The 24,259-nt window shown below is 35.7% G+C and overlaps 4 protein-coding genes across 6 annotated transcripts; all 4 read left to right on the top strand.

Annotated features, from left to right (window-relative positions):
* The first annotated feature begins 3,369 nt into the window (after positions 1-3,369).
* LOC147479962 (Leucine-rich repeat (LRR) family protein) lies at positions 3,370-10,927 on the top strand. 2 transcript variants are annotated; one of them, XM_086580819.1, is made up of 10 exons: positions 3,370-3,601; positions 4,084-4,153; positions 5,102-5,148; positions 5,629-5,737; positions 5,826-5,911; positions 6,446-6,536; positions 9,126-9,211; positions 9,719-9,805; positions 9,915-10,049; positions 10,570-10,927. In XM_086580819.1, exons 1-9 carry the CDS (start codon positions 3,503-3,505, stop codon positions 10,023-10,025), a joined length of 786 nt encoding a protein of 261 aa, XP_086436945.1. In that variant the 5' UTR covers positions 3,370-3,502; the 3' UTR covers positions 10,026-10,049; positions 10,570-10,927. The 2 variants fall into 2 exon arrangements, with proteins under 2 accessions (XP_086436945.1, XP_086436946.1); XM_086580820.1 differs by lacking the exon at positions 6,446-6,536 and having other exon boundaries at positions 3,409-3,601; positions 5,826-5,921.
* A 352-nt stretch (positions 10,928-11,279) lies between these two features.
* On the top strand, positions 11,280-14,962 carry LOC147479961 (uncharacterized). The gene is made up of 3 exons (XM_086580815.1): positions 11,280-11,967; positions 12,646-12,791; positions 13,208-14,962. The coding sequence occupies exons 2-3, from the start codon at positions 12,647-12,649 to the stop codon at positions 14,686-14,688; spliced, it is 1,626 nt and encodes a 541-aa protein (XP_086436941.1). The 5' UTR covers positions 11,280-11,967; position 12,646; the 3' UTR covers positions 14,689-14,962.
* A 226-nt stretch (positions 14,963-15,188) lies between these two features.
* Positions 15,189-19,707, top strand: LOC147479960 (inactive rhomboid protein). 2 transcript variants are annotated; one of them, XM_086580816.1, is made up of 7 exons: positions 15,189-15,655; positions 16,693-16,902; positions 17,005-17,148; positions 18,216-18,326; positions 18,422-18,508; positions 18,591-19,030; positions 19,386-19,707. In XM_086580816.1, coding segments are annotated over exons 1-7 (1,365 nt in total). In that variant the 5' UTR covers positions 15,189-15,283; the 3' UTR covers positions 19,387-19,707. The 2 variants fall into 2 exon arrangements, with proteins under 2 accessions (XP_086436942.1, XP_086436943.1); XM_086580817.1 differs by lacking the exon at positions 15,189-15,655 and adding an exon at positions 15,823-16,194.
* Positions 19,708-22,651: 2,944 nt separating this feature from the next.
* PUP4 (purine permease 4) lies at positions 22,652-24,077 on the top strand. Its single transcript, XM_086580818.1, has one exon. It carries the CDS (start codon positions 22,789-22,791, stop codon positions 23,923-23,925), a length of 1,137 nt encoding a protein of 378 aa, XP_086436944.1. The 5' UTR covers positions 22,652-22,788; the 3' UTR covers positions 23,926-24,077.
* Positions 24,078-24,259: the final 182 nt, after the last annotated feature.

The raw sequence follows: 24,259 nt of genomic DNA, 5'->3' as shown, positions 1-24,259 counted from the left end.
AAATCAAGGTTCTGGCCATATCTAGGATGTGTCTATGTTTTCTTTCCACTACACCATTTTGTTCTGGTGTATGTGGACAAGAAAATTGATGTTTAATGCCATGAGATGCTAGAAATCCTTCAAAATTGGTACTGGTAAATTCCCCACCAGCATCAGTTCTAATGCATTTTATTTTGAAGTTTAAGAAATTTTCAATGAATGCTTTGAATAACTGAAATGTAGAATCAAAATCAGATTTCAAAACCAGTGGAAAAATCCAACAATATCTAGAAAAATCATCTACTATGCTTGCATAGAATCTCATACTATTTATTGAGAGAATAGGAGAAGGACCCCATAGGTCAATATGCAACAATTGCAAAGGAGAAGTAGATTTACATGTAGAAAGTTTGAAAGATAGTTTTCTACTTTTTCCTAAAGCACAAGCATTACAAAAGGGTAAAATGGAAGATCCTTGAACATCAAAACTTTTATCTCTGATAAGGTTGGTAAGAACAGCAAAAGCAGGATGGCCTAATCTCAAATGCCAAATTGAAGCTGGTGCTTTGGTAGAAACAAAAGCAGTAGGATGTTGATGATGATGATGAAGATGCATGGGATATAAGCCATTATCAGTTGGGCCTTGGAAAAGAGTCTTCCCCGATGCAATGTCCTTGACATAAAGTGCATTAGGGGTAAAAATCAGCACACAATGATTATCAGTAACAAATTTGTTAACACTTAACAAATTGTGTGTGATATGTGGCACATGTAGAATATCATGCATTGTAAACTTATGACTGGAATTCAAAGGAGTTAAGAATGAAGAACCAGTATGTTTAATAGACAAACCTTGACCATTGCCAACAAGGATTTTGTCAGTGCCTTTGTAGTCAGAATGAAGAGACAAATTCGAAAGATCCGAAGTAAGATGGTTTGTTGCGCCTGTATCAACATACCACATTGAGTCCTTTGTATTATAGGAAGAAGTTGAAGCATGTTGAGGAGAGTCTTCTTCAGTGAGATTGGCAAGCATTGCAAGCTTAGCTGGAGGAATTCAACCAACATAAGAATGGTTCATCCTATTGTGACAGTCAATAGCCAAATGACCAAACTTGTTGCAGATTTGACATTGTGGTCGAGTGGTCTGGGAGCTTGATGAACTTGAACCATTGTATGAAGTATAGCCATTGCTTGAATTATAACCATTTCCTGAATTTGAGTAACTATTGTTGTCACTGCCAGTATTACCATTATAGTTTCCTCTTCCTTTTCCTCTATAATTTCCTCTGTTTGATCCTCGAAAGTTATTTATGCCACTTCCACGATTACCATTACCACTGCCATTATAACCCCTTCTGTATTGATTTCCAGAGGAATTCCTAGCATAAAAGGCTTGAAGAGTATTATCAGAATGGACAGATGCGCCATGTAAACCTTCTATGATGAGGTCTTCACTAAGAACAAGACTGTGAAGTTCTTCAGCTGAAATATGATCATGCCTAGATCTAACTCTTATAGAAGTACAGAAAGCAGCATACTCAGTAGGTAAACCTTTTAGTGTATGAAAAATTATATCTCCTTCATCAAGAGGACACCCTGAAGCAGCAAGAGCATCTGTAATCTGTTTAATCTGATTAAGATAGGCTGACATAGTGGAACCACCTTTCTTTATATCCTGAAGCTTACCCTTGAGCTGAATAACATGTGCTCTAGAAAGGGTTGAAAACCTAGCTTCCAGTGTTAACCACAATTCTCTTGATGATTTAATACCAACCACATAAGGAAGAATCTCTACACTTAGAGTGGCATTTAACCAAATTAGCAACATTTGATCTCTTTTCATCCAACTAACATAATTTGGATTAACTTGAGAAGTAATATTTCCAGAATTATCGAATAGAAACTTTGATGGACTAGAATCAGTACCTTCAATGAGTCCATTAAGATCATAAGTGTTGAATATCAGTAAAAAGAATTGCTTCCAGATCAAATAATTTTCTCTCGTAAGCTTTACTGGAACCATGTTGGAAATGTTCGGAAATGAATATGATGTATTTTGCGGTGGTGCTGCCATTGGCATCATGTTTATAGAAGAATTACTGAAACCTTGAAAAATAGGAATAGATTGCTGAGAAGTGGTACAACTTTGATTGAAACCTTGTTGTTGTTGTTGTTGTTGTTGATTGAAATCACCATAGACAGAGTTGATTCCATGAAATTGATGATTAGAACTTTGACTTGTATTGATTCCATAAGCTTGATGATTGAATCCATAAGTTTGTCGATTTACTTCTTGAACTGGATTACTTCCAAGAAACTGATTCATTTCTTGATTTGGAGTGATTGAAGAAGTTAATGGAATCGAAGCAATGTTTTGCTGATTCGCAGCTGGAATTTGAGCAACAACTGGAATTTGATCTTCATAAATTGTTGAATTGACATGATTTACTGGATTTAAATCTTGAGTAATCAGATTTGTATTTGTATTGTTGTTTGAAGGCTGAGAATTCTGATTTGTTCTTGCCATTGAGAACTAATCTTTGAATTTGAAGAAAGTAAGATGGAGCTCAAATGAGCTTTAATGGCTCTGATACCAAAATAGAAACCCTAGATTTATGAATGAAATTGTATTATGATTAGTTAGTTTGTTTTATTATTACAAAGAAGTATTTATATACATGATTACATTGTAGGTATTATAACCATTCATTACATATACAATACCGTCGATTGGTTACAATGGAACCTTCTTATACTTGTCTTGACTTTCTTCTTTGACTTTTGATAGAGAATCACTAATAATAGATACCTTAGTCCTACGCAGAAGAAACCTGAATATAAAGAATGATAATCTTGTTTGTTGTTACAAGTTTTGTTTCTTGAGTAGGATTGTTACTAGAATCAATCCTTTAATCTACACCTTAAACCCTGAGGAGATAGAGACACCTATAAAGCCTTTTACACCATTTAAGGAGGCGAAATCTCTTCTTAAAGACAGTGAATTCACTTGCCTTGACAATTTGTTATTCCTATGTCCTTTCGTTGTTTATCTAGTTCTTATCGTCTTAGAAACAAATTTTGTTAATTTTTTTTACTGTCGACACAAACCCGAAGGTTCTTCAAGATTGTCTAATGTTGTACTTGAGTATTTATCCTTCCAAATGCAATCACATTATGCCTCTCAGTTCTCACTGTCCTGAACCTTTGTGATTAGGACAATGAGAAACAGATTCTGATTCAATTATATAACCCTGCTCTTGTGCCAACCATCAGATCTTTGTGGAGTCTGAATGGACTGACTCTATTATTGTACTCCATGAAGTGTGCGTCGCCATTTGTTGACATAACAGAGGTGTAGTTAAGTAAGTATCTAACTGCATTACCACTAGATACAAACACAACTCAGCAAACAAGAAAATCCAAAGACGTTAAAAAAACAAACGACTATTTCCAAAGACTTCCTCAAACTTCCATGAGAAAATTTTCATTTTCAGTTGAAAAAACAAAGTTTGCAAATTAGATGGGTTGTGTCGGTAGTAAAAATGGAGACTCAAAAGCGAGTAGAATGGCTAGATGGAAATCAACTGGTATTGTTGCTATGAGAGACTGCAAATTAAAGGTCAATTCATTTATTGTTATTTGTTTTATTTAAAACTGAATTATAATGTGTTATGCCTCTTTTTGTTAAAATTCATTATTTTAGTTGAATTTTTTTTTAGAAATGATCATTTTTTTTAATGGAAATCATTTTTTCTGATTGATGATGTTATGGTTTTGTTAGGAAGAGTATCGCCTGTATGTACATATGAAGCGATTATTGATCATAAGAAATGGTGCAATTTAATTTGGATGTTGACCACTCTTAAAAGTTGACATGAGGATTATTTATTTATTTAATTTAATTTAATTTATATTTATTTGATGTGAAAACCATGTGCAAGTTGGCAATGTAATTTTAGATTTATCTGCTAAGCCGTCACAAGCATTCTAAGTTTGGAGGGATAATCATGAATTTTAATTTTAATCTGTTAAAAGGATTATCGTATTTGAATTTGTGGTTTTGTTATCACCTCTGCTAAATGTTGCCCTTTGATTGAACAGACTTTTCCAAATGAAGTTCTTGACCTGGACAGAACAGTTCGTACTATAGATTTAACGAACAACAAAATAGGCAAGTCTTGTTCTCTTCTTATACCCTTGACATTCTGTTTGCTAGAGATTGTTTCCTTAGAAAAAGTGTTGCGTATTTTTTAACAGCAGAGAAATTATGTCATACTTGTTATGTGCATATGGGCCACGAGGTGATGTAAGATAAAAAATGAACATGGGAAAAATGAACGAACTATTAAATTTGGAAATCCAACTTAAAACCATTTGGTAATAAGTGGAGTGGCCCCAGGAACTTTATATTATTATGTGAGGCTTTAGACACCCGATATGGGAACAAAAAACAGGACTAAGACTCCCTTGATTTGTTTTATTTGGCAAGTTTAGCTCGTATATTTTGTGAAGTACCTAGGGATGTTCCAGTGATGACACTGGAAATGTTGCTTTATTATGAGATATGGTGTAAATGGATGATCAGCAAATTCAGGTTTTAGAAGTCTTACTATGTTGGGCTGGTAAAGGGTTTGTCTGTAAGTAGTATGCATGGTAATGATTTGCCTCATTTCCATATGGAGATAAAGGTTTTGAAAACACCACTTCTTTGTGTTTGTAGTACAGGAATGTGGTAAATGAGGACCAACACAATTTGTTGGTCCATAAGGAGAATGATGTCTTAAGCTTCACAGATCAATGAGAAACGCTATAGTCTTTTTTGGGTTGTTCTAAGATTAGTGAGTGATTTGATGGACAGTTTGTGAAGGTCATTTTTGATAGTTTAAACTGTTTTGTCTTCATTTTCTGCTCATTAGATTACTGTTCACTTGTAAATCTCTGCGTCCTCCGCTCTTTTTTTTCCCCAAAGATTTGAACACCCCCTTCCCTCCTTTCCAATACATATATACACACAAACAGAGTAGTGAGAATAAAGGGAAAGAGAATGGGGTAAAAGAGATACATACAAATGTCCCTGCCTTACACGTCTTCTGTTTCATTTGATGCTTTGTTTTTGCAGTTGACATTCCTATGGAGATCTGCAAGTTGATCAACATGCAGCGTCTGGTAAGAGTAAGGGCATTTGTTCTCCAAACTGGAGTATGGTTAACATTATTTGAAAAGGGAGATGAGGGTTAAAGAGTCACTCTCAGTGAGTTGGTGCTAGAACCCTGATCTTCTAGGTCAAAAATGGAAGACATGGATTTATTTCACTTTTTTTCCATAAGTTCCTATACATTGTATTCAGTATCAGAAACTTTAGGTCCCTCACACACACACACACAAAAAAAATAGGAATTAGAAAAAGTATGTTCGAATAATCTGGTAGTGTGATCTATGTTTGCCCAAATATTCTACTTACTGTCAGTTGATTTGCCAAACCTCTGAATGCACCTTGTGGAGTGTTAATCCCTTGGATGGTAAATACCACATACTATCCCAACTGATAAGAATAGTTCTAAGGATGTCTTTAATAGAATAAGTTTCATTTCTTTATATGAGATACTATTGGCAGGTGTTTCAATTGACAGTTCTTTTTTGTTTCAGATTTTAGCTGAAAATCTGATTGAACGCCTTCCAATGAACCTGGGGAAGCTTCAATCACTAAAAGCTCTCACACTTGACGGGAATCGAATTACTACTTTGCCTGCTGAATGTAACTTTCTTCTCTGAATATGGGGCGTTTTAGCATGATAATGTTCTTTGTTTAATCTTCTAATGAGCACTGCATATTTCATGTCTAGTGGGCTTGCTGGTAAGGCTCGAGCGATTGTCCATTTCAGGGAACTTATTGACGTGCTTGCCTGAAACTATAGGAAGCCTGCGCAACGTAAGTCTAGGTCATCTACTTACTAATCCATTTATTTTGCTCAGTTGTTCTGTAGCCTCTTGCTTTGTCACAAGTTTAGTGTGCCTTTTACCCCAAATGTTTGTTAGTCTTTATCACAGTAAAATTACATTATTGCAATTGATTAAGAGATGAAGAAGAGTCTAGAGAAAAAGAGGGAAAAGAGTAGACAGGAATTAGTTTCGGCCATTTCTCGCACATCTTTATATTGGAAAATAGTAGGGTTTACATCATAGTGAAATTACCCTTATGACTCATTGTGATACTTCTTCAATAAGACTCTTTATGTTTATTATTTTCACCTTTCCACTATGTCCTTTAATCATTTGTTTTTTGCCCAACTGAAAAGTATTTTCTCATCAATCGAGTGTGCTTATGCAGTTCACCTTTTTTAGTACTAACCTCTTCCCGCATCTGTCCTGAACTTAGCGTGGCACAGTCTTGACATTGCACAAGCTAAGGTTTCAGTGTGGCTTTGCTAGGCTAATTGCTAAACTGCCTTTTTGGACTGTGCAGTTGTTGCTGTTAAATGTGTCAAATAACAAGTTAAGTTCCCTCCCAGAATCAATAGGTAGTTGCTACTCTTTGGAAGAATTACAAGCAAATGGTACTCCCACTGACCTTTTATGATCACCTAATCTCATTTTTTTCACTTCCATGCTCTCTCCTCTATCTAATTTATATTTTTGTATTTTTTTGTTTTTGAATATACTGTACTGTTTTTTAAGCACCATATAGGCAAGTACATAATGACACATCTGAGTCCATTCCATCTACTTCTTCCTACACTTAGAACACATGTTGAAAGGTCTCCTCGATCATGAATTGATTTGATATTTTGGTCCCATGATCCCAAAAGTTCTCTCTTATCCCTCTTCTGAAATTTGATATGTTACATGGACACGCCATATTTCAAAAACAGTCCGTGTCAGATACGTATCCACACGTCCGTGTCAGTCACACACAGACACATATTGCATGTGATGTACCTCAGTTTTTGATATTTTGCCGTGTCAGACTTGTATCCGTGTCAATGTAACTTCGGAAATTCAAGTACAGTAAAGACTGCATCCTACATTTTCCACCTCATCTGGATGGAGGGCATTCCCAACTGCAAAAGCCGACTTCTAAAGAGATTTTTTTTTTTTTTTTTTGGTAGATAAGCAGGGTTTTTAGAGAGGTCTCTTACCCCTTTTCATAAAAATCAAAGAGCTGATTACATCCTTGCATATTCCTTGCCTATTGCATCCTCATATACAATTTTTTTTACATCTTCAGAGAATGAACTGGGTACAATCTCAATAAAACTAAGAGTGGGAATATTAGCAGCTAGTGCATCCGCTAACCTATTAGACTCTCTATAAACATGTTCAATAGAAAACACATCTAGTTTCCCTACATAGTGCTGTATGTCATCCATCATATTCTTTGCATGCCATGGGTACTTTGCCTTGTTTTTCATGAAAGAGACCACATTGCTTGAGTCCGTCTGAGCTTTAATTCTCTTTATGTTGTATACTGTAGCCAGCTTTAGTCCTTGCAGTAGTCCTTGTAATTCTATGAGTGCTATGCTATTATGATCTGCCCTTCCATGAGCTGCTGCCATTACCTCCCCATTGTAGTCTCTTATCGCTGCTGCCCATCCTCCTTCTGCCCCTTGCAGAGTTCCATCTGTATTCAATATGCACATATCTGCTCCAGCTTTCTCCCATTTGCACCACTTAATCTCATTCCTCTCGGTTTCTATTTCTATATTCCATATATCCTTGATTCTTGTTTTGTTTGGCCCCTCCTTCATCTTAAACTTGCATGACCGAAGCTTTGTCTTTGCATCACTCAATACCATTTGAATGATGTGTGCTGCTGTTGCCTGAGTCATCTGAAACACCCTTCTGTTCCTTTCTTGCCAGATTTCATAAATAAATCCATTGAAAATCAGTTTCAGCGCATCCTTGTCACAACCTTTCCCTGTAGCTTTCTCGATAACCCAATCTAACTCTTCTTGCCATGTCTGCTTCCTCTGTTTGATATAACCTGCACTAGTAATTATGTTTTGCCATATGTATATTGCGAAATTACATTCAAAAAATAAGTGCACTGTTGTTTCTCTTTCCTGCCAACATAAGACACACGTGTCAGTTCTAACCACCTTCCTTTCCATGAGCACATCCATCGTTTTTAATCCTCCCCTCAGTTCTAACCACCTTCCTTTCTAAAGAGATTCAATGATCAATACGCCTTAAACCACATAAGAATGATTTAATGCAAGTAGTCCACTTTCTTATTCACTTTCTCGATGCCTTACATAAAGCAGAGCATACTATGGACTTGGTGTAATAGAGGTATCCCCATGCTATTCATGGTTACTTCATAGACCAAAATCAGATTTTTACACCGTTTTCTGGACCATTTCCTTAGGAGCTGTCATTACTATTGTAAGAGGAAAGGGAGAGGAAGAGTGTGGATCCCATTATCTTATTCCGCTCTTACAATTAAAAATTCCACCAGGAGAGCTTTATGCCAAAATAAAAAAAGGGCATAACTAAATAGTAGTGTTCACCAATATGCACCTCAACTCCTCTATATAGCCGCATGCTTGTGTGCACATCATCTATTGTTCATGTTTTTGAATTAGTTGATCAAATTAATACGCCGGTGTATATATAAATATATAAAACTGAAATCGATTAAACACTGCGTCTTTCTACTTACGCTTATATTTTTAAATTTTTTGAAATCTATAGGAATGGTGACTTGTACATCATTATTATTTTTATTTCCACGCAATGTAGAATTTAATTAGATGTTTGTATCTCAAGTCTCAAATAATTAGGTTAACATGTTATGATCTTAGTTTCCACCATCGTTGTAGTCATTTGCTCTTGTATTATCACGTATCAGTGTGTTTTCTTGCTTGTTTTGATTTTTTTTTTGTTTTTTTGTTTTTGTTTTTCTCTTTTTGATGAATTCAAATTTTAATGTGATTGGAAAGATATACAGAAGGGTGATTTCTGATGCTTGTTTTATCATTCTTATTCTTCCATTGAGAAGCTTTCATTGCTCTCATGGTTTCCACATTAATTACTCAACTACCATGGACATTCATAAAGCTATCTCAAAACAAAAATTTATATGTTGGTATTAATTTTGCACCCTTTTCCTTTTTGAGCTCTGAAAACATTAATTGTTCTTGCAGGAAATTCTATTGACGAGCTACCGTCATCAATTTGCAATCTCATTCATTTAAAGTCTCTTTGCTTAAACAATAATAATGTGCATCAGGTATAATGCTGAGTCCTTTAAATCATCATGACCTGATAAAATTAATATTTTCCTAGTGCTTTCGTACCAAGGTAATAAGAAACCTATTGCTGGATTGAATCCTAAGTAATACTGTTTTCGATTCGATTTTTTTTTTTGTTTCTTCTTTTTTTAGTTGTTGGCTCTAGTTCATCTATAAGTGAAACAGGACAAGTTGATTTTTAAATGCTAGGTAAAAGCAATAGAAGGAAGGTGTAAGTCATGTATGGACTTTGAGCAACATATCGTTGCCTTTTTTTATCAATTTGGATATCTTTAGGGATCACAGTTCTGTTTCATGATGATGTTTATCGTCGTCGTATCTTTTCTATGGCATATGCTAATTTATAAATGTTATGCTGTGAATTGCCATCAACTCATCATGTCATATTATGATATCTATCATCTCCTGCCACAGTATGAGGTTGGTTATTATCGTGCCTAAGTAAATATGAAATATCACATTGATATGTGGCATCCTGTTGACAGATACCTCAAAATTTATTGAAAGACTGCAAAGTTCTGCAGAATCTCTCTCTTCATGACAACCCTATTTCAATGGATCAATTTCAACAGGCGAGTTTATTCTTATATGAAGTTCTTGAACCATCTTAAAAATTTGTGTTATTTTTTCTATTTTAGTATGTATGGTTTAATCATGTGTGTACATTTTATAATTATGTAGATGGAAGGATTTCAGGAGTTTGAAACAAGAAGGAAAAAGAAGTTTGACAAGCAGATTGATTCTAATGTAATGATCGGTTCTAAGGGCCTTGATGAGGGTGTCGATTTATGACAGCACACTGACATTCGTGTGAAGGTAAGGTATTAAATTAGTTGTGAAATAACTGATAGTTTAGTGGATTGAACCTAAGGTTATGTCAATAAGATCTGACTATTAGACATCAGTAGGTCAGGACCAAACTAGTGCTTCATGTCACTTGTGGAGTCAAAATTTTGCCTTGAAAAAGAACACCAACCTTCCGTTCTAAAGAACATGGTTTTTGTGGATTTATGGACAAACAAGATTTTATATGTTCTGCATTTAAATTTCCCAAAATAAAACCCTTTACTTGGGCAGTATTTTGCTTCTTTCTACAGGGATAACTCCTCAGATTTCTTTTAATATATATTCTTAGAAATTGAACTCTGCAGGAGCATTTACTGAGGTCAAAAGATGTTTCCATCTAAACCTCTCTGCATGAAATGCTTGCTACAAAATTAATCTCTGCATTTAATTATTACTCTTTGATGATCTCTAATGTATCATTTTCCTTCCAATCCACTATTTGAGTACAATGTTTCCAAAACTGATTTTTTCCCCTTTCTTCTCAATTTAGGGAACAAGAATGCACTATTATAGCGAGGAAAGTGGGATGGTATATTTCGGCATCTCATGTCGACTGTTTTATGTATTTCTCTAAGCAAGAGATTGATCTAGATTCGGCGTTTACAAGTTTTGTGTATAAAAAACATATAGTGAGAAAGGGATTTTTATTTTGTTTTTTCATTGTAAATGATTTATACCACAGTGCCTATGAGAACCTTATGTACAGGTTTTCAAAATTCATAGAGACAATTACTGCGGGTGGCATTAGAACCTTGCATTGTAAGATGCTTGCGGTCAGAACCACACATTCCTCTACAGAGTAAATAAAGTGTTCCAAAGGCTCGCCATTTGTTGGAAAGAATACAAAATGTTCAGGAAATCAAAGGTGCAAAATGAGCTGAATCTCTAAACGTAAAAAACAAGTATCTTGGTGACTAGCTCTAATTACACAAGGCACCTATAACCAATCACTAGCACACGGCCCGTTGAATATATCGATTATCGAATGTTGATAATTTCCTGTCAAAATTTCATGGCATTTTAATATGTCGCCTTTGTTAAGTTAGCAATGACGCAATCAGCTATTCAGCTGGTCAATATCTCAAACAGCATATGTCGGTAAATACAAGGCATATACAAGTCGATTATTTCAAGACAGTCACAAAAAACCACGATTCCCACGTGATTAAGTGAAAAAGAGGATTGGTCTCAAATTGACCTCGGACCACCGGTTACAAAAACAATCCTCGAACCCTACGCTTTACCCTTTTACGTCTTTCACCCCCACTTTCCATCGTTTCTCATCTAAATCTAGATCCATCCTACTTTCTTCTCCAAATCTTCTAATTGATATTTGATTCTTTCAATTCGTGTTCCGATCTATCGATTGGTGTCAATTTTGTTTCAAGTGGTTGAGTAATTCGGTTTCTAGGGTTAGGGTTTTGAAATTAAATCTCCGATCTGAATTTCCTTTAATTGGGGTTTTGATCTTTCGATGTCTTCTGCGTTTCTTTCATTCATTGAATAGTTTTTTGGGGAATTTGTATAGTTTTAGGGTTTCGGAGTTTTCGATCTAATTAGGGTTCTTGTGATCTGTGGATATAAATTGGGGAAAAAGGTGTTTCTATTGAGAATTGATCGTTAGGGTTTCTATTTGTTGGTCAATTTGTTGTTTTTTGGTTTAATTTTGGGAATTAGGGTTAGGGTTTTGGAAAAATTCTTGGGTTGCTTAATTGAGGTCAATTGAATTGGGGCTTTGTATAATTGGCTTCAAATCAATTCGAATTAGTGTTTGTTTGGTAGAATTTGAGGATCTAGAGTTCCCATTTGAATTCGGTCTTCGAAAAATTTGGGGGTTTTTTGCCTTGCTGTAATTCAGCTGAATTTTTTGCTCTGACGAATTCAAGAGGTATATACTCACCTCAATTTGCCTATAACTGTATCTTGATATATTTCAATGCTGATAAAATGCTTTCATTTGAATTTTGCGCTATTTTCTGAATATAATTGCTTAACCATGTAGTATCATATCTACTGATTAAGTTGGTATTGAATTGTGTTGGTCGCCATGTAGTCTCTATGTTAGTGTCTAGTGGTAGGGTGCAAGAGGTCCCAAGTTCAATTCTCCAACTTTTAGTTTTTAGAAACTCTCTATGAACATTACCTATCAAAACAAAAACTATATAAGAAAAGAAATGTAACAAGAACATTGATAGTGTATCATTTGTCTAGCACTTGGACAATTATATTAGGTCTGGTACCATATGTATTGAGACGTGTTCTGAAACTTTACAAGCTCGTTTGGTATGTCACTGACAACTAATTACTCTATATCTACGTAATGTATCACCTTTGTAGGTAACTCTATAAGGTTTAATGGTATTTATCAAAAAATAAAAAATAAAAATGAAGGTTTAAATGATAGTAAATATTGAGCTTATCATCAAAATAGTGTCTAATACTTTGTGACTGAGGATGAAGTGTATGTTGAAGACTCACCCGTAATGTCAATTTTCTAGAGATAGGCATGTAATTTGACAATGCTGGGGCAGATAAGGGGTTAGAGATTAATAATTCACTGTTGCAGGATGGTTCTTAAACGGCCCTTTGATGGTGAAGAGTTGTGTGAGCTTCCCTGGAAGCAGCCTAGACAGTTCGAGTGCAGAAGTGAGCTGGATTCGTTCATTGATGTTGTTTCTCGTAATGATCTCTCTCAGAAACCTGAAGTTCCTGGTGAGCTAATATACATTATGTTTTTTTCATTATATATAACTTTCTGGTAGATTTTGTTAGGGGGTATGCATGTTTATCTTTTCTTCTGATGCTGCATTTGGACCATACAGCCTGGAGGAGAAATAATAGGAGATAGGAGAAGAGAGAAGGAGGGGGCTAGGTGTCAGTAGTCATGTGTACACACTGTATAATCTCTCAATTTTTTAATTATAAACACGTGTAGGTTGGATATTTGTGTGGTTTAGCAATGGAAAGATATATCTCCTTCGTGGGAATGTTTGAGTAGCAGCTGGAAACCCATTTGCATGTTTTCTAATTCAAGCCAGTTGGACTTCTACAGTTTTCTCTTGCATTCTTTCATTGATTTCTACTGATCACCTTTATCTTTTGTTTAAACTCGTCTGATGTTGATAAAGGTGAAAGAGGGTTCAACAATTCTCAAATTGAAGATAGTCTCGCAACTGACAATGTTGGGGATGATAAGGGGTTAGAGATTGGTGCTCCTAGCAGCATTCCAAGTTTTCCATGGGCCACCAGCAGCACTAGTGAAGAAAACCTTAAGTTAGAGGCAGCTGATGACTTCCCATATTCCCCTGATTTTTCTGAAATTGATCACTCGACAAGGACACAAGCTGCACATAGGGATGTATATTCAACAGTTTTCGACTCCCTCCCTCGAAGACTGGTATCTGTTGGACCGGATCATCAAGCAGATATTCCAGTATGGGGAGCACCCGTTGTAAAGAGTGCTTCATGGTCAATAGATACGGAAGTTCCGAGTAATAGGTCCTGTGAGTCTTTGATTTTAAACCAGACTGTTGATGATGAAGACAGTGATAAGTTTGCGGGTACATGTGTTATTCCAATGCCTGATTCTGAAGCATCAGTGTTTGGCCAAAACAAAGTTGGAAAGGGTAGAAGTGATTGTACCTGTGAGGATGAAGGTTCTGCGAGATGTGTGAGACAGCATATTGCGGAAACCAGAGAAAATCTAGTTGCAACACTTGGGCTTGAGATTTTTGTTGAGTTGGGGTTTCTTAATATGGGGGAGGAGGTTGCAAAGAAATGGACTGGAGAGGAGCAACAGGTTTTCCATGAGGTTGTGTTCTCCAACCCCGTCTCATTGGGGAGGAACTTTTGGAATCATCTGTCAGATGTCTTCCCTTCTCGAACCAAGAAGGAGATTGTCAGCTATTATTTCAACGTTTTTATGCTACGGAAGCGTGGTGAACAAAATAGGTTAGATCCATTAAACATTGATAGCGACAATGATGAGTGGCAGGGTAGTGAGGATGGAGATGATGAGCTTGGGTCATCAGAAGAAGATGAGGATTCAGTGGTGGAGTCTCCAGCAGATGATCTTTATCCTGTTTATAATAGAAATAATGTAGATCTTGTTAACGAAGATGATGATGGTGTAGACGATGAAAGTTACGAGAATGATGTTGGGAATGATGGAGATGCTTCTAGGGCAGAAGACAATGGGAAGCTAGGCTGTGGCTCAGAAGCTTGTAATGGAAAATCGCCTGAAGATGGCAGTTTTGGTCCTTTGCATCGACATAATTGCGAGGAAGATAATGATCTTCAAGATGACTCCTGCACATCTTATGAGTGCCAGCTCAGCAGGATGGACTTCCCATCTATTGCAGATGGAAAACAAGAGTGTCGTGTTGAGAGTGAACATGGGAAACACTTTCAGAATAGTTACGACGGGTTAAGCAGTTTGGATAGCCTTGGATTCGAAATGGAACCTTGTGATTCTAAAGGTTGGGATGTCGAATTCCATTCATCTTGCAAAACAAAAGTCGATCTCCTTCCGACATGTAACATGATTGAAGAGGTTTTTGGAGACGAGTCTTGGAATTACAGTGGGAGAGATGGTAAAGGCATGAGCTAAGTTCTCGCTGATAGATGATCTTCCCGTTTTCTGCAGTATTCGATTTTGCATTCAACATTGAGCGTTAAGGAGTTGTTCCATTTTCCTATGTACATTGAAATCCTTCCCAATTTCGTAGTGTTAAAAAGCCTTGATAGGTTCTGGCGTGTGGTAGTTACCTGTGAATTGCCCGACCCTCCCACATCAGGGCCACTGATCCAGAGCGGTTCAATTTGTTTATTGATTCTTACTTGTAATCCTTTCAATGGAATGAATGAAGTTGATTATTACAAAATCTCATTTTATTTTCTTACGTTAATCAATGACTGGGCAACGCAACAACAGGACTTATTCTCAAAGAATATTCAGCACTGATTATTATTATGTCTTAAGCCTTCTCTAATCTCTACTCGTTCAAATTCCAAATAAAAAAAAAAAGGAAAAAAAAAAAAAAAACCCAACGGCTAAGATATTCGGTCTTAAATAAGAAAAGTGTATACGTGTCACAACCCAACACCGTTCTCACAAGTTTCCTTGTTTCCCTCCCAACACAAAATTTTCAAAAACACAAAACAAAAATATTTCCCCATCCTCATTTCTCTCTCTCTCTGCAATAATGGAAGAAGAAGAAGAGCAGCAAACCACCTTCATCACCGCCTCAAAACACGCACCCCCTTCATTAATATCACTTTCCAACTTCTCTCCCTCAACGCCACGTAGACTTTCTAGCCAATTTAATAACCCAACTCGGCCTATTAATTCATCTAGAAGGTTATCTTGGGTATCTTTACAAGGCCGACTTGTTAATGCAGATGAAGCCAGTTGTGGTGAAGCTATTAAAGGGGGTTTGAGTAATGATGATATTATAGCTTGGGATCTTTTTAGTCCTATTCATCGTGTTCTTGTTGTTGCTATTATCGCGATTACGACTAATGAGTTGAGGAAAAATAAACAGATTTTGAGTCTTAGACGTGCTGTTGATCTCAGGGTAAGATTTGATGAAGTTTTATTTGTGGATTGGATTAGGGTTTCTGTTTGTTTGTTTGTTTGAAATTTGTATTTTATGATTATTTTAATGTTTGTTTAGTCAAGGGGATGTTTTAGTTTGTTGAGTTATTGTCCATATAATTTAGTATTATTTTATTTAGAAAAAGTCTAATGGGATAATTATTTTGAGACTTCGTCAAATATTTAGAATGGCTTGGTCCAATGGAGATAGATAGGGTATTTCATATGATGAATAGTTTTGTGAGGTCAATGCGTGACTCTTAAGTTGTATGGTTGGAAGCATCGAAACTATAGGATATGTACTTTAATTTATAGTGTTTTTCATGGAAACAATACTGACATAGTTACTGGGATAGTGGGATAACTTCAACAAATATGATGAATAAAGATGAAATTATAGCTTGGTATCTCTTTAGTCCGATTCATTGTGTTCTTATTGTTGCTACTATCATGATTGTGACGAATGAGTTGAGGAAATATAAGCAGAGTTGGTGTCTTACAAGAGCTGTTGATCTAAGGGTAAGACTAGAGTCAATGAGGTGTTTTTTTTTTTTTTTTTTAAAAGAGTTTATTGGGGTTTCTGTTTGTATATATATTTTTTAGTTTATTGGTAGTTCAAATTGGGGTTTCCGTTTATATGTTTGAGATTTGGAATTTTGATCTTTAGAGATGATTGTTTATGTTGGGGAGTTTATTATGGATTTTAGATTCGGCTTACAAGAAAGGGGGAAGGGAGTTTTTTTAAGTTTGTTCATATTGGTGCTTTTGGAAACCCTTGATAATAATTTCTGTGATTTCTGGAAGTAATTATGGCTGCGTTCGAGCACTTACAAAAATGTGTCTCGTTGTATTAGTTTGATTTTTTTTTTCATAGTTTTATGAGGGGAGGGGGGATTTCCTTGCATTTAGAGACCATATTTCTTTTGTAGAGTTTTGTGACAGTTCCTGCTCAACTCCTTTTCCCCTTGAAAGTGTTTCTTTGGTAACACTTTTTTGTTGTTGCCACTTCAAAATCAGGACCAAGTGTTACTAAGCATGCAGCAGAAGCTTGATGATCTATGCGAGCAGGTGAACACCATGAAGGACCGACCAGAGAATGTGGATGACTTTTCATTTGCTAAGAACGAAGGATTCCAGTTAAGCAATGATACATCGTCCAACAATATAATACTATCCAATTGCGGTTATTGTATTTGTGAGCAGCATCTGGTGCAAGAAAATGCAATGGTAAGATTCTCTTCTTTCCTAAAGCATCAACGCCTTATCAGGAACTGTATGTTTCATTAATTTTTAGATATTCCTTGACTTACACAACTCAATTTGCATCAGAGAGATCCGATAGAGAAAGCATCAGGGGGAGATGAAATGCTCAAGTTCAAGATGGCTCACACGATGTTAGTTGAGCAAGAGGAACGCAGAATGTCTGATTTATCGGATTGGGCTTCAAGTGTCACATCTGCTGCAGATATCCAGGTAAAGGCCTCAAGTTTTTGTTTACGTGTTATTTTGTATTTAGTTTGATTGCACAACCGTAGTTCAAGTTTGCATCATATAGTAGCTTTGTTATGGTCAGAAAATGTAAGGGACTAGCCACTAGGTTGGTTCATTGATGTAAGTAACCTACAGGGAAGGACATGGAAGGAACTTCGACTAGCGAGGGCATATACTGTTAAGTCAAAGGAAGGTTTAAGAGCAGATTTCTAGTCGAAGATGTTGACCCTGATATGAATGTATCAAGTAGAGTCGAGAAAAAAGCATTTGATGCCAATGTTATAGACGAATAACCATGTCCAGACGGTGTCCAGATTATCATATAAGTGCATATTTCAGTTATATACGATAGATTGGAGATTTGTGTGAAATATTCCTGGGTTACAATTGTACATCTGTAAAAATTAATGATAGGGTAGGGAAAAGGGATTTGACTCTTGTTTGTGACCAATCTGTATGGAAGCAGTTCATCTTTGTAGTGGATAAGTTATAGTGGTGTTCTCCCATGGATGTGTAGGGGAGACATAATCAGGTTAACGTTCTGGTGTCATCGTTCTTTGTTTTCCTTGTTTCTTCCTGTAGACCATATATACTGTAACACGACTCTAAGTTGTAGAAACTTATTAGTTTAACACTGTCACTGTGATTTAGGGACTTGGTCTAATTGCAAAGTATGTGGCCTGCTACTTATTTGGAAGTATAATACTATTCTGCAACTCAGTTTGGAGATTTTCCAGTACCATAGTTTCTAGAGAATTGTAGTGCTAGAGCCAACTATGTATTAAATTCTAGTGTGGAAATCTGCTTCTGCTTTTGGAACCGGCTTCAATGGGGATTTCCATACAGATGAACTATGGCGTGCAGATAGATACTATACAGACAAAATATGAGTGCTCTTTTTTTTGGTTTTTGACTATATCACCCATATGCTGTTCATGTTATAAAACCTACTGCAATTGAGAGCATTTAATGAGCAACAATGATTATGGATTATATATTTATAAAATTTGAGTTTATGTTGATTATGTGGCATGCTCCACACATTACAGATAAATGCAGAGCAAGATATTTACAATCTTCAGAGGGAATGTGATGAAAAGAATGCTACCATAAGAGAGTTGTCTGCTGCTGTCCAAGCTGCTGATGTTTCTGGTTCTAAGGTATTTGTTATTTTATTTTATTTTTTATTTTGTGAATGTTGATGAAATTTCTTGCACATCCTAATGTGACTGTCCTCATATGACCCTGATGACAGAGGATTGCAGAGTTGGAAGATGTTATCCGAAGGAAAAACATGATAATTACAAAATTGAAGAAAGATATGATGGTGCTAGAGCAGAAGGTGGAAATTCAACGAATATCCTTTTCTTACTATCTTTCAAAGCTGAAGACTGATATAATTTTATTTGTTTATTTTTGTACAGGTGGTGCACCTAGTAAGGCTTCGGAGACCTTCTTCTTCAAATGTGAGCACTCAGCAGCTGCCAGTCATGACAGAGAATTTCTTGTTTGACATGGATAGCACCACTAACTCGTCATCTTCAGATTCTGACTCTGATTTCAAGAATCAACCACAAGTTTCAGTTCCTCATGAAGATTTAAATGTGCCTTCTAACAATAAGAATCCTGCCGCAGCAAGTCAGAGAGCATTGCAGGCTACCATCTCCTTCCCCAGGACAGCAGAAAGGCCTCCAAAGCAATGGCCTATTAGCCCTCTTAAGGAGAACACAATGAATCAGATAAATAATTCTAAGGTGACACTGAGGCCTAAGCAGTTGATATCAACTCTTGGAGATCAAAGGAAAGGTAGGAGGCGCAGTCAATATGGATTAAAGCAAACAACTCCGGTGAAGAGATGGTCCTAGTAAGTAGAGCTAGTTTCCAATACAGTAATACTAGTGATATATGTAGTGAAGTTATCCCATGTGCTGTTTGATTGGAAAAATTTGAAGGTTGGCTGTCATGAAAAGTTAAAACCTTGTGGTTTATGTTATTGAAATGGCTCAGTGTAACTACTGGTTATAAAACTAATGTAATGACAGACCGGAATTTTTAGTTTTCTGTATTTGCAATTGCATTCCATTCACCATTGAATTTAAATGTAATGTCAGACATAAGTACATGGTGTTTGAGCTTTCTGCTATTAATTGCATCACATTCATTTGATTGTTCTTACTGTACTCTTAGTCTCTTACGTTTCTCCCTGGTCCTCTTTGTAGGTATCAAGAACTTGCTAAACATTTGGGCGGGATTAATGATTGTATCAAGGCATCATGACAACTTTTGGGCAAGTTGTATCAACTCAGACTGATAGAATGTCATTTTCCCTTTCCATATATATAGCATTCATGAGGGCTGGACACCATTTCGAGTTTTTGTTCTAGTTAGAATTTAGAAGTCAGAAATGCTTTCTATTTTGATGTAAGCTGACATCTGGAGAAGGTACTTTTACTGCATATTCATTTATGTATTTACAAATACTAATTCATAGTTTATGAATTATTTGCTTTTATATATATTGATAGAGGTCTCCTTGATAGAGTTCTATATATCATTTTAAAATTGTCGTGGATATATGAATATATTTCTTCTGCATAAAGCGATTGGAAAACTCAAAACTCTAGTATTCAGAGAGGATACTGATCTTCCCAATGTGAGGGAGCTGGTGTCTTGTGTATACGGTGGGTTTTCCATTCAACACGTGTCTGTCCCTATTCATTATCAATGGAATGCATGTGATTTAAATTTTAGGTTTTCTGTTGAAAACTGCTGTTGCAAATTATTTTAGATATGAAAATGACATTAATCAGATTAGTCATACTTGCAGTAATTGAATTTTCTTGCATTCTTATATTATTGTACTTTTTTATCGACAATATCCCTTCTATCTTGGATCATGTTTGATAGGGGAGCAGTTTAATTCTTTCCTCCATCAGTCATCTTCTCAGCCTGATTTATTATGTTTATACATCTTGCCCTGCATTTCCTCCATCTGCCAACCAATCTTCTTTCTAAATGTTAAGTTATTTTTAGCGGTCTCATACATATGCAAGCTTTTGAGTTCTGGACTTCTGGACGTACAATAAAAAATCTCCTTTACCCATGTTTTATAAGGATGATACATATTGGTGACAATTTTTGCAAGTACTTTTTTTTGGCAACTTTCGTACATTCTAGTAAACCTTAAACTGATCGTCTGGTCATGTTCCAGCATCTTTGCCCATCCACACTCCTTTGGTCATATGAAGTTTGTCATCCACGCTCACAGTTAGTCTTCCTACTTTTACATTTTACAGGATCAGATTTCAACCTACTTTTTCTAGTAAGTATTTATCTTCTCCAAAAGATTGAAAGGAGTTGCTCCTTGCCAATTTTTCTAGTAGGACCAAAAGAAGATTGAGAAAAGAAAAGAAAAATTCAATGACGTAGCAACGTAGCATATGCTTATAAATTGATATTATCAATGCAAACTTTGTTCTTTTCCATTAAAAATCTACTCACTGTGGATTACTTCTATCCTCTTATAACCACTAACTTGTTTTATGTACTGCTCAGGCTTTCTTCCACAGTTTGACTTGCATGCAATTAACAACATCAAGTAAATTAGCTTCATATTGTTGAACATGAAATAGCTTATTGACAACAATAGCAGTATCATATTTAGCTCTTGGATCAATAGTGTCACTTATTTTGCAATTTGCATCAATTGAGAATAGAGCAAAGGTCCCTAGGGAACAAAAAGAAAAGAAATTGAGAATGGTGTAAATATTGCATTAAATGAGTTTTATATTTTTTTTATTTCTTTACTTTTATGTCGTTCTGATAAATTTGTATCGGATACACTTCCATGTCTATGTATTTGAAACATAAAGAAGTATAGCAAAGATACATACATTTATCAGAGCTTTGAGAATTCACAAACTTTTTGTACTGTGTGAGTGTATGTAATAGTTTAGCTAAAGACATATCCTGTTGAATAAATGAAAGTTATTTTGGTATCCAAATATATAAAAAATATAAAAAATAAAGATAATGTATATATATTTTTGATGCTTGACCCAGTTCTTTTAAGTGTTTGTACTCTTGCTTGAAAGGTCTTTCAATAAAGTAGTTTTATAAATTGTAATTCTAAACCGCTCGTTTTGTAGTTTCATAATTAAATAAAAAATAACACTTGAAGGCAAAATTATGATCTCCATGAAGACGTCACAAAGGCGTCAACCGTAATTTAAAAGATTATTATGAATAACCCACCCAGTTCACAGTATACACAATACACAACCTTTTGAGGATTGAAAGTGTATCATTCAGGTTCTGCGGCAGTCCATCTTGACTCGAGGTTTGACAAGTATTTGCTCCTGTTTATTGACCTTGAGCTCTTGAAGTTAATGACAATGAATAATGTTGCTCCTGTATATTTGCCTATTTGGTACTTAAATTTGACAAAAGGTTTAAGGAGGAACTCATTTGTGGTTAGTGGACTGTTTATAAATCATCAAGTGGTACACTATCAAACAAATGTAAAGTTGTTCGGCCCACAGATCGTTAAGCACGAACTTTCTTTGAAGATTGGCTAGTAGTAATAACCTTATTATGATATGCTGCATATGATGAATATGCTTTACATAATCCACTATAATAATGATTAGATGTTTCTAGCGAAAAAAATAATAATGATTAGACGTAATAAGTTCCTTGACTTGTAAATCATTCATTAAAAAGTTTGGCTAAACATAACGAGTTTGTGAACCTTGCTGTAGTAGATGGCACTTTCCATAAAAGAGGTCCACTTCAAGAAAAAACTTTATCACTTAATCACATTATATATGTGAGAAAAACTATCTGCTACCCAGAACCTAGATGGCAACTCTGCATCTATTCTGTGTCTCATTGTCATGACATATCTTTTTGGGATTTGGATAAATTCACTTGCTAAATATGATTCCTTAATATGATGGATATAGCAATTCCAAACTGATATTTTTCATAGTAAAGATTGATGTATGTGGTAGTAAATATCTACATAAATTATTAATGTTATTTCGATCGATTACTTGATAATGCCAGGCTTATTCGAAGTTCAAGAACATATCATCTTTCTAGTGATAAGTCAAACTAAACTTACTCACATGTATAGCATGAAGAACTAACTAAAAAATGTGAATATTCATTCTTCTGAAGTTATGATGAACTAGAAGATAGTCCAGATGTTGCGATTTGAAGCGTGGAATCCAAAGTTTGCTCACTAAAACTCGTGAACATCAGATCTTTTCTCATGCGAGGGATACCAAATCTGCTAAAGCAGAAAAAGACGGCATTTGCCACCTTTTCATTTCCACTTTTCACTCTTTTTGTGAAACTTGTTGCTCTCATAGTAATTGGGCTGTAGGTACTACAGCCGTTTCAACATAAATGTATTTCCATCTGTTCTCTTATCTATTAGAACATAATTCCTAAAACTGCATAGAGGAGTACGTCTCCTTTTAGTAGAGCGCACTTCTCATATTTAATGCAAAATATTCATACAGAATCAACATTTACCCTATAAGTCTATAACTTATTCAAATAGTTTCATTTTTATTTGGAAACAAAAAGTGGGGTACGGTGGTTGTTTGAGATTTCATGGAGAAGTCAGAGAACTTTCCGTGCTTCAGTCTCATGTCAAACAACAATCCCATTAACAATGTGAAGAAACCAACAGATGTCAGATACTGGGTTGTTCTTATAATCACATATATAGGTTTGTTTGTGGGCTCTATAGCATCGAGTTTGCTTTCAAGGTTTTATTTTGTTCATGGAGGTTCAAGTAGATGGGTTTCAACATGGGTCCAATCTGCAGGTTTTCCTGTTCTTCTTATTCCCATCTACATTCCTTACTTTTTTAACAAATCCAAACAAAACCCCATGCCAAAACCTTTCTCTCTCTTCACTAAACAATTGTTACTCATTTCTATATCTATTGGTCTTATAGTTGGTTTCAGCAACTTTTTATTCTCTTGGGGTACTTCATATCTTCCTGTTTCAACAGAATCTCTGCTTCTTTCTACCCAACTAGCCTTCAATCTGATTCTCTCAGTAATCCTAGTGAAACAAAGAGTAACCTTTTTTAATCTCACTGCAGTAGTTCTTATCACCCTAAGCTCAATTCTCTTAGCATTGGGTTCTAGCCATGACAGGCCCAAAGGAACAAGCCAAGGCCAATACTTCATGGGCTTTTTCGCAATTCTTGGAGCGGGCCTGATTTTTGCGATTTATTTACCCTTAGTCGAAATTGCTTATAAGAAGATACACAGTTATGAAATGGTAATGGAAATGCAGCTAGTGATGCAAACTGCAGCACAGGTCATCGCCATTGTTGGAATGGCGACGGACGGCGGATATGAAGACATGGTGACAGAATCTAAAGCGAAGTTTGATCGTGGACGCGTGGCGTATGGGTTAACCATTGGATTTACTTTAATTACTTGGCAAATGAGTTTTATGGGGACGGCAGGATTAGTATACTTAACCAAGTCATTAACTGGTGGTGTTTGCATGACTGCTTTGTTGCCAATGAATGTCTTTGGTGGGGTTTTGGCTTTTGGAGATAAATTTGGTGGGAATAAAGCAATATCTACTTTGTTGTGTATCTGGGGCTTTTGTTCATATGTTTATGGTGAGTATATTAAGACAAAAGAAGAAAAGGAAGATCTAATGAAGAGGAATGTTGAGATGGCAGACATGAAAGAGGATGAACATACTTTATGTAATGTTGCGTGAAGCCTTCAGTTGGAAAAAAATAATCATATGTTTATATGTTTTTGTTTTTTTCCTAGTGATTCTCCTTTTGTATTATTTTACTTTTAAAAGATCACCTACTGTTGTAGATATATTTTCTATCCCATTCCCTAATGCAAAGAATCTAGTCATCAGTTCCCATGTCGAGCCCAAATTATTTGTTGATTACAGTGCAGACTGTGTGCTAATTAAACACTGTCATTAACATTATCATGATATTTAGCCTTTAACAAAAGTTCTTAAAAGGGACAGACAATAATTGAACATGATCATTCATAAAATCCCGTCAGCTAATCCCTAGCTAACCCCGGGCCAC

Source organism: Coptis chinensis, chromosome 8 (genome assembly GCF_015680905.1).
Source record: "Coptis chinensis isolate HL-2020 chromosome 8, ASM1568090v1, whole genome shotgun sequence".
Taxonomy (NCBI): Eukaryota; Viridiplantae; Streptophyta; class Magnoliopsida; order Ranunculales; family Ranunculaceae; genus Coptis; species Coptis chinensis.
The sequence above is the reverse complement of the archived record's forward strand: the minus strand, read 5'-3'. Positions and strand labels throughout refer to the sequence as shown.

Bases quoted from the DNA above. Each gene is read 5' to 3' on its own strand.
- LOC147479962 (XM_086580819.1), top strand. From the start codon at position 3,503: ATGGGTTGTGTCGGTAGTAAAAATGGAGACTCAAAAGCGAGTAGAATG. The intron at 3,602-4,083 runs GTCAATTCATTT...TTGATTGAACAG, and splicing joins TGAGAGACTGCAAATTAAAG to ACTTTTCCAAATGAAGTTCT. The intron at 4,154-5,101 runs GCAAGTCTTGTT...TTGTTTTTGCAG, and splicing joins TTTAACGAACAACAAAATAG to TTGACATTCCTATGGAGATC.
- LOC147479961 (XM_086580815.1), top strand. From the start codon at position 12,647: ATGGTTCTTAAACGGCCCTTTGATGGTGAAGAGTTGTGTGAGCTTCCC. The intron at 12,792-13,207 runs GTGAGCTAATAT...ATGTTGATAAAG, and splicing joins TCAGAAACCTGAAGTTCCTG to GTGAAAGAGGGTTCAACAAT.
- LOC147479960 (XM_086580816.1), top strand. From the start codon at position 15,284: ATGGAAGAAGAAGAAGAGCAGCAAACCACCTTCATCACCGCCTCAAAA. The intron at 16,903-17,004 runs GTAAGATTCTCT...AATTTGCATCAG, and splicing joins TGGTGCAAGAAAATGCAATG to AGAGATCCGATAGAGAAAGC. The intron at 18,509-18,590 runs GTGGAAATTCAA...ATTTTTGTACAG, and splicing joins TGATGGTGCTAGAGCAGAAG to GTGGTGCACCTAGTAAGGCT.
- PUP4 (XM_086580818.1), top strand. From the start codon at position 22,789: ATGGAGAAGTCAGAGAACTTTCCGTGCTTCAGTCTCATGTCAAACAAC.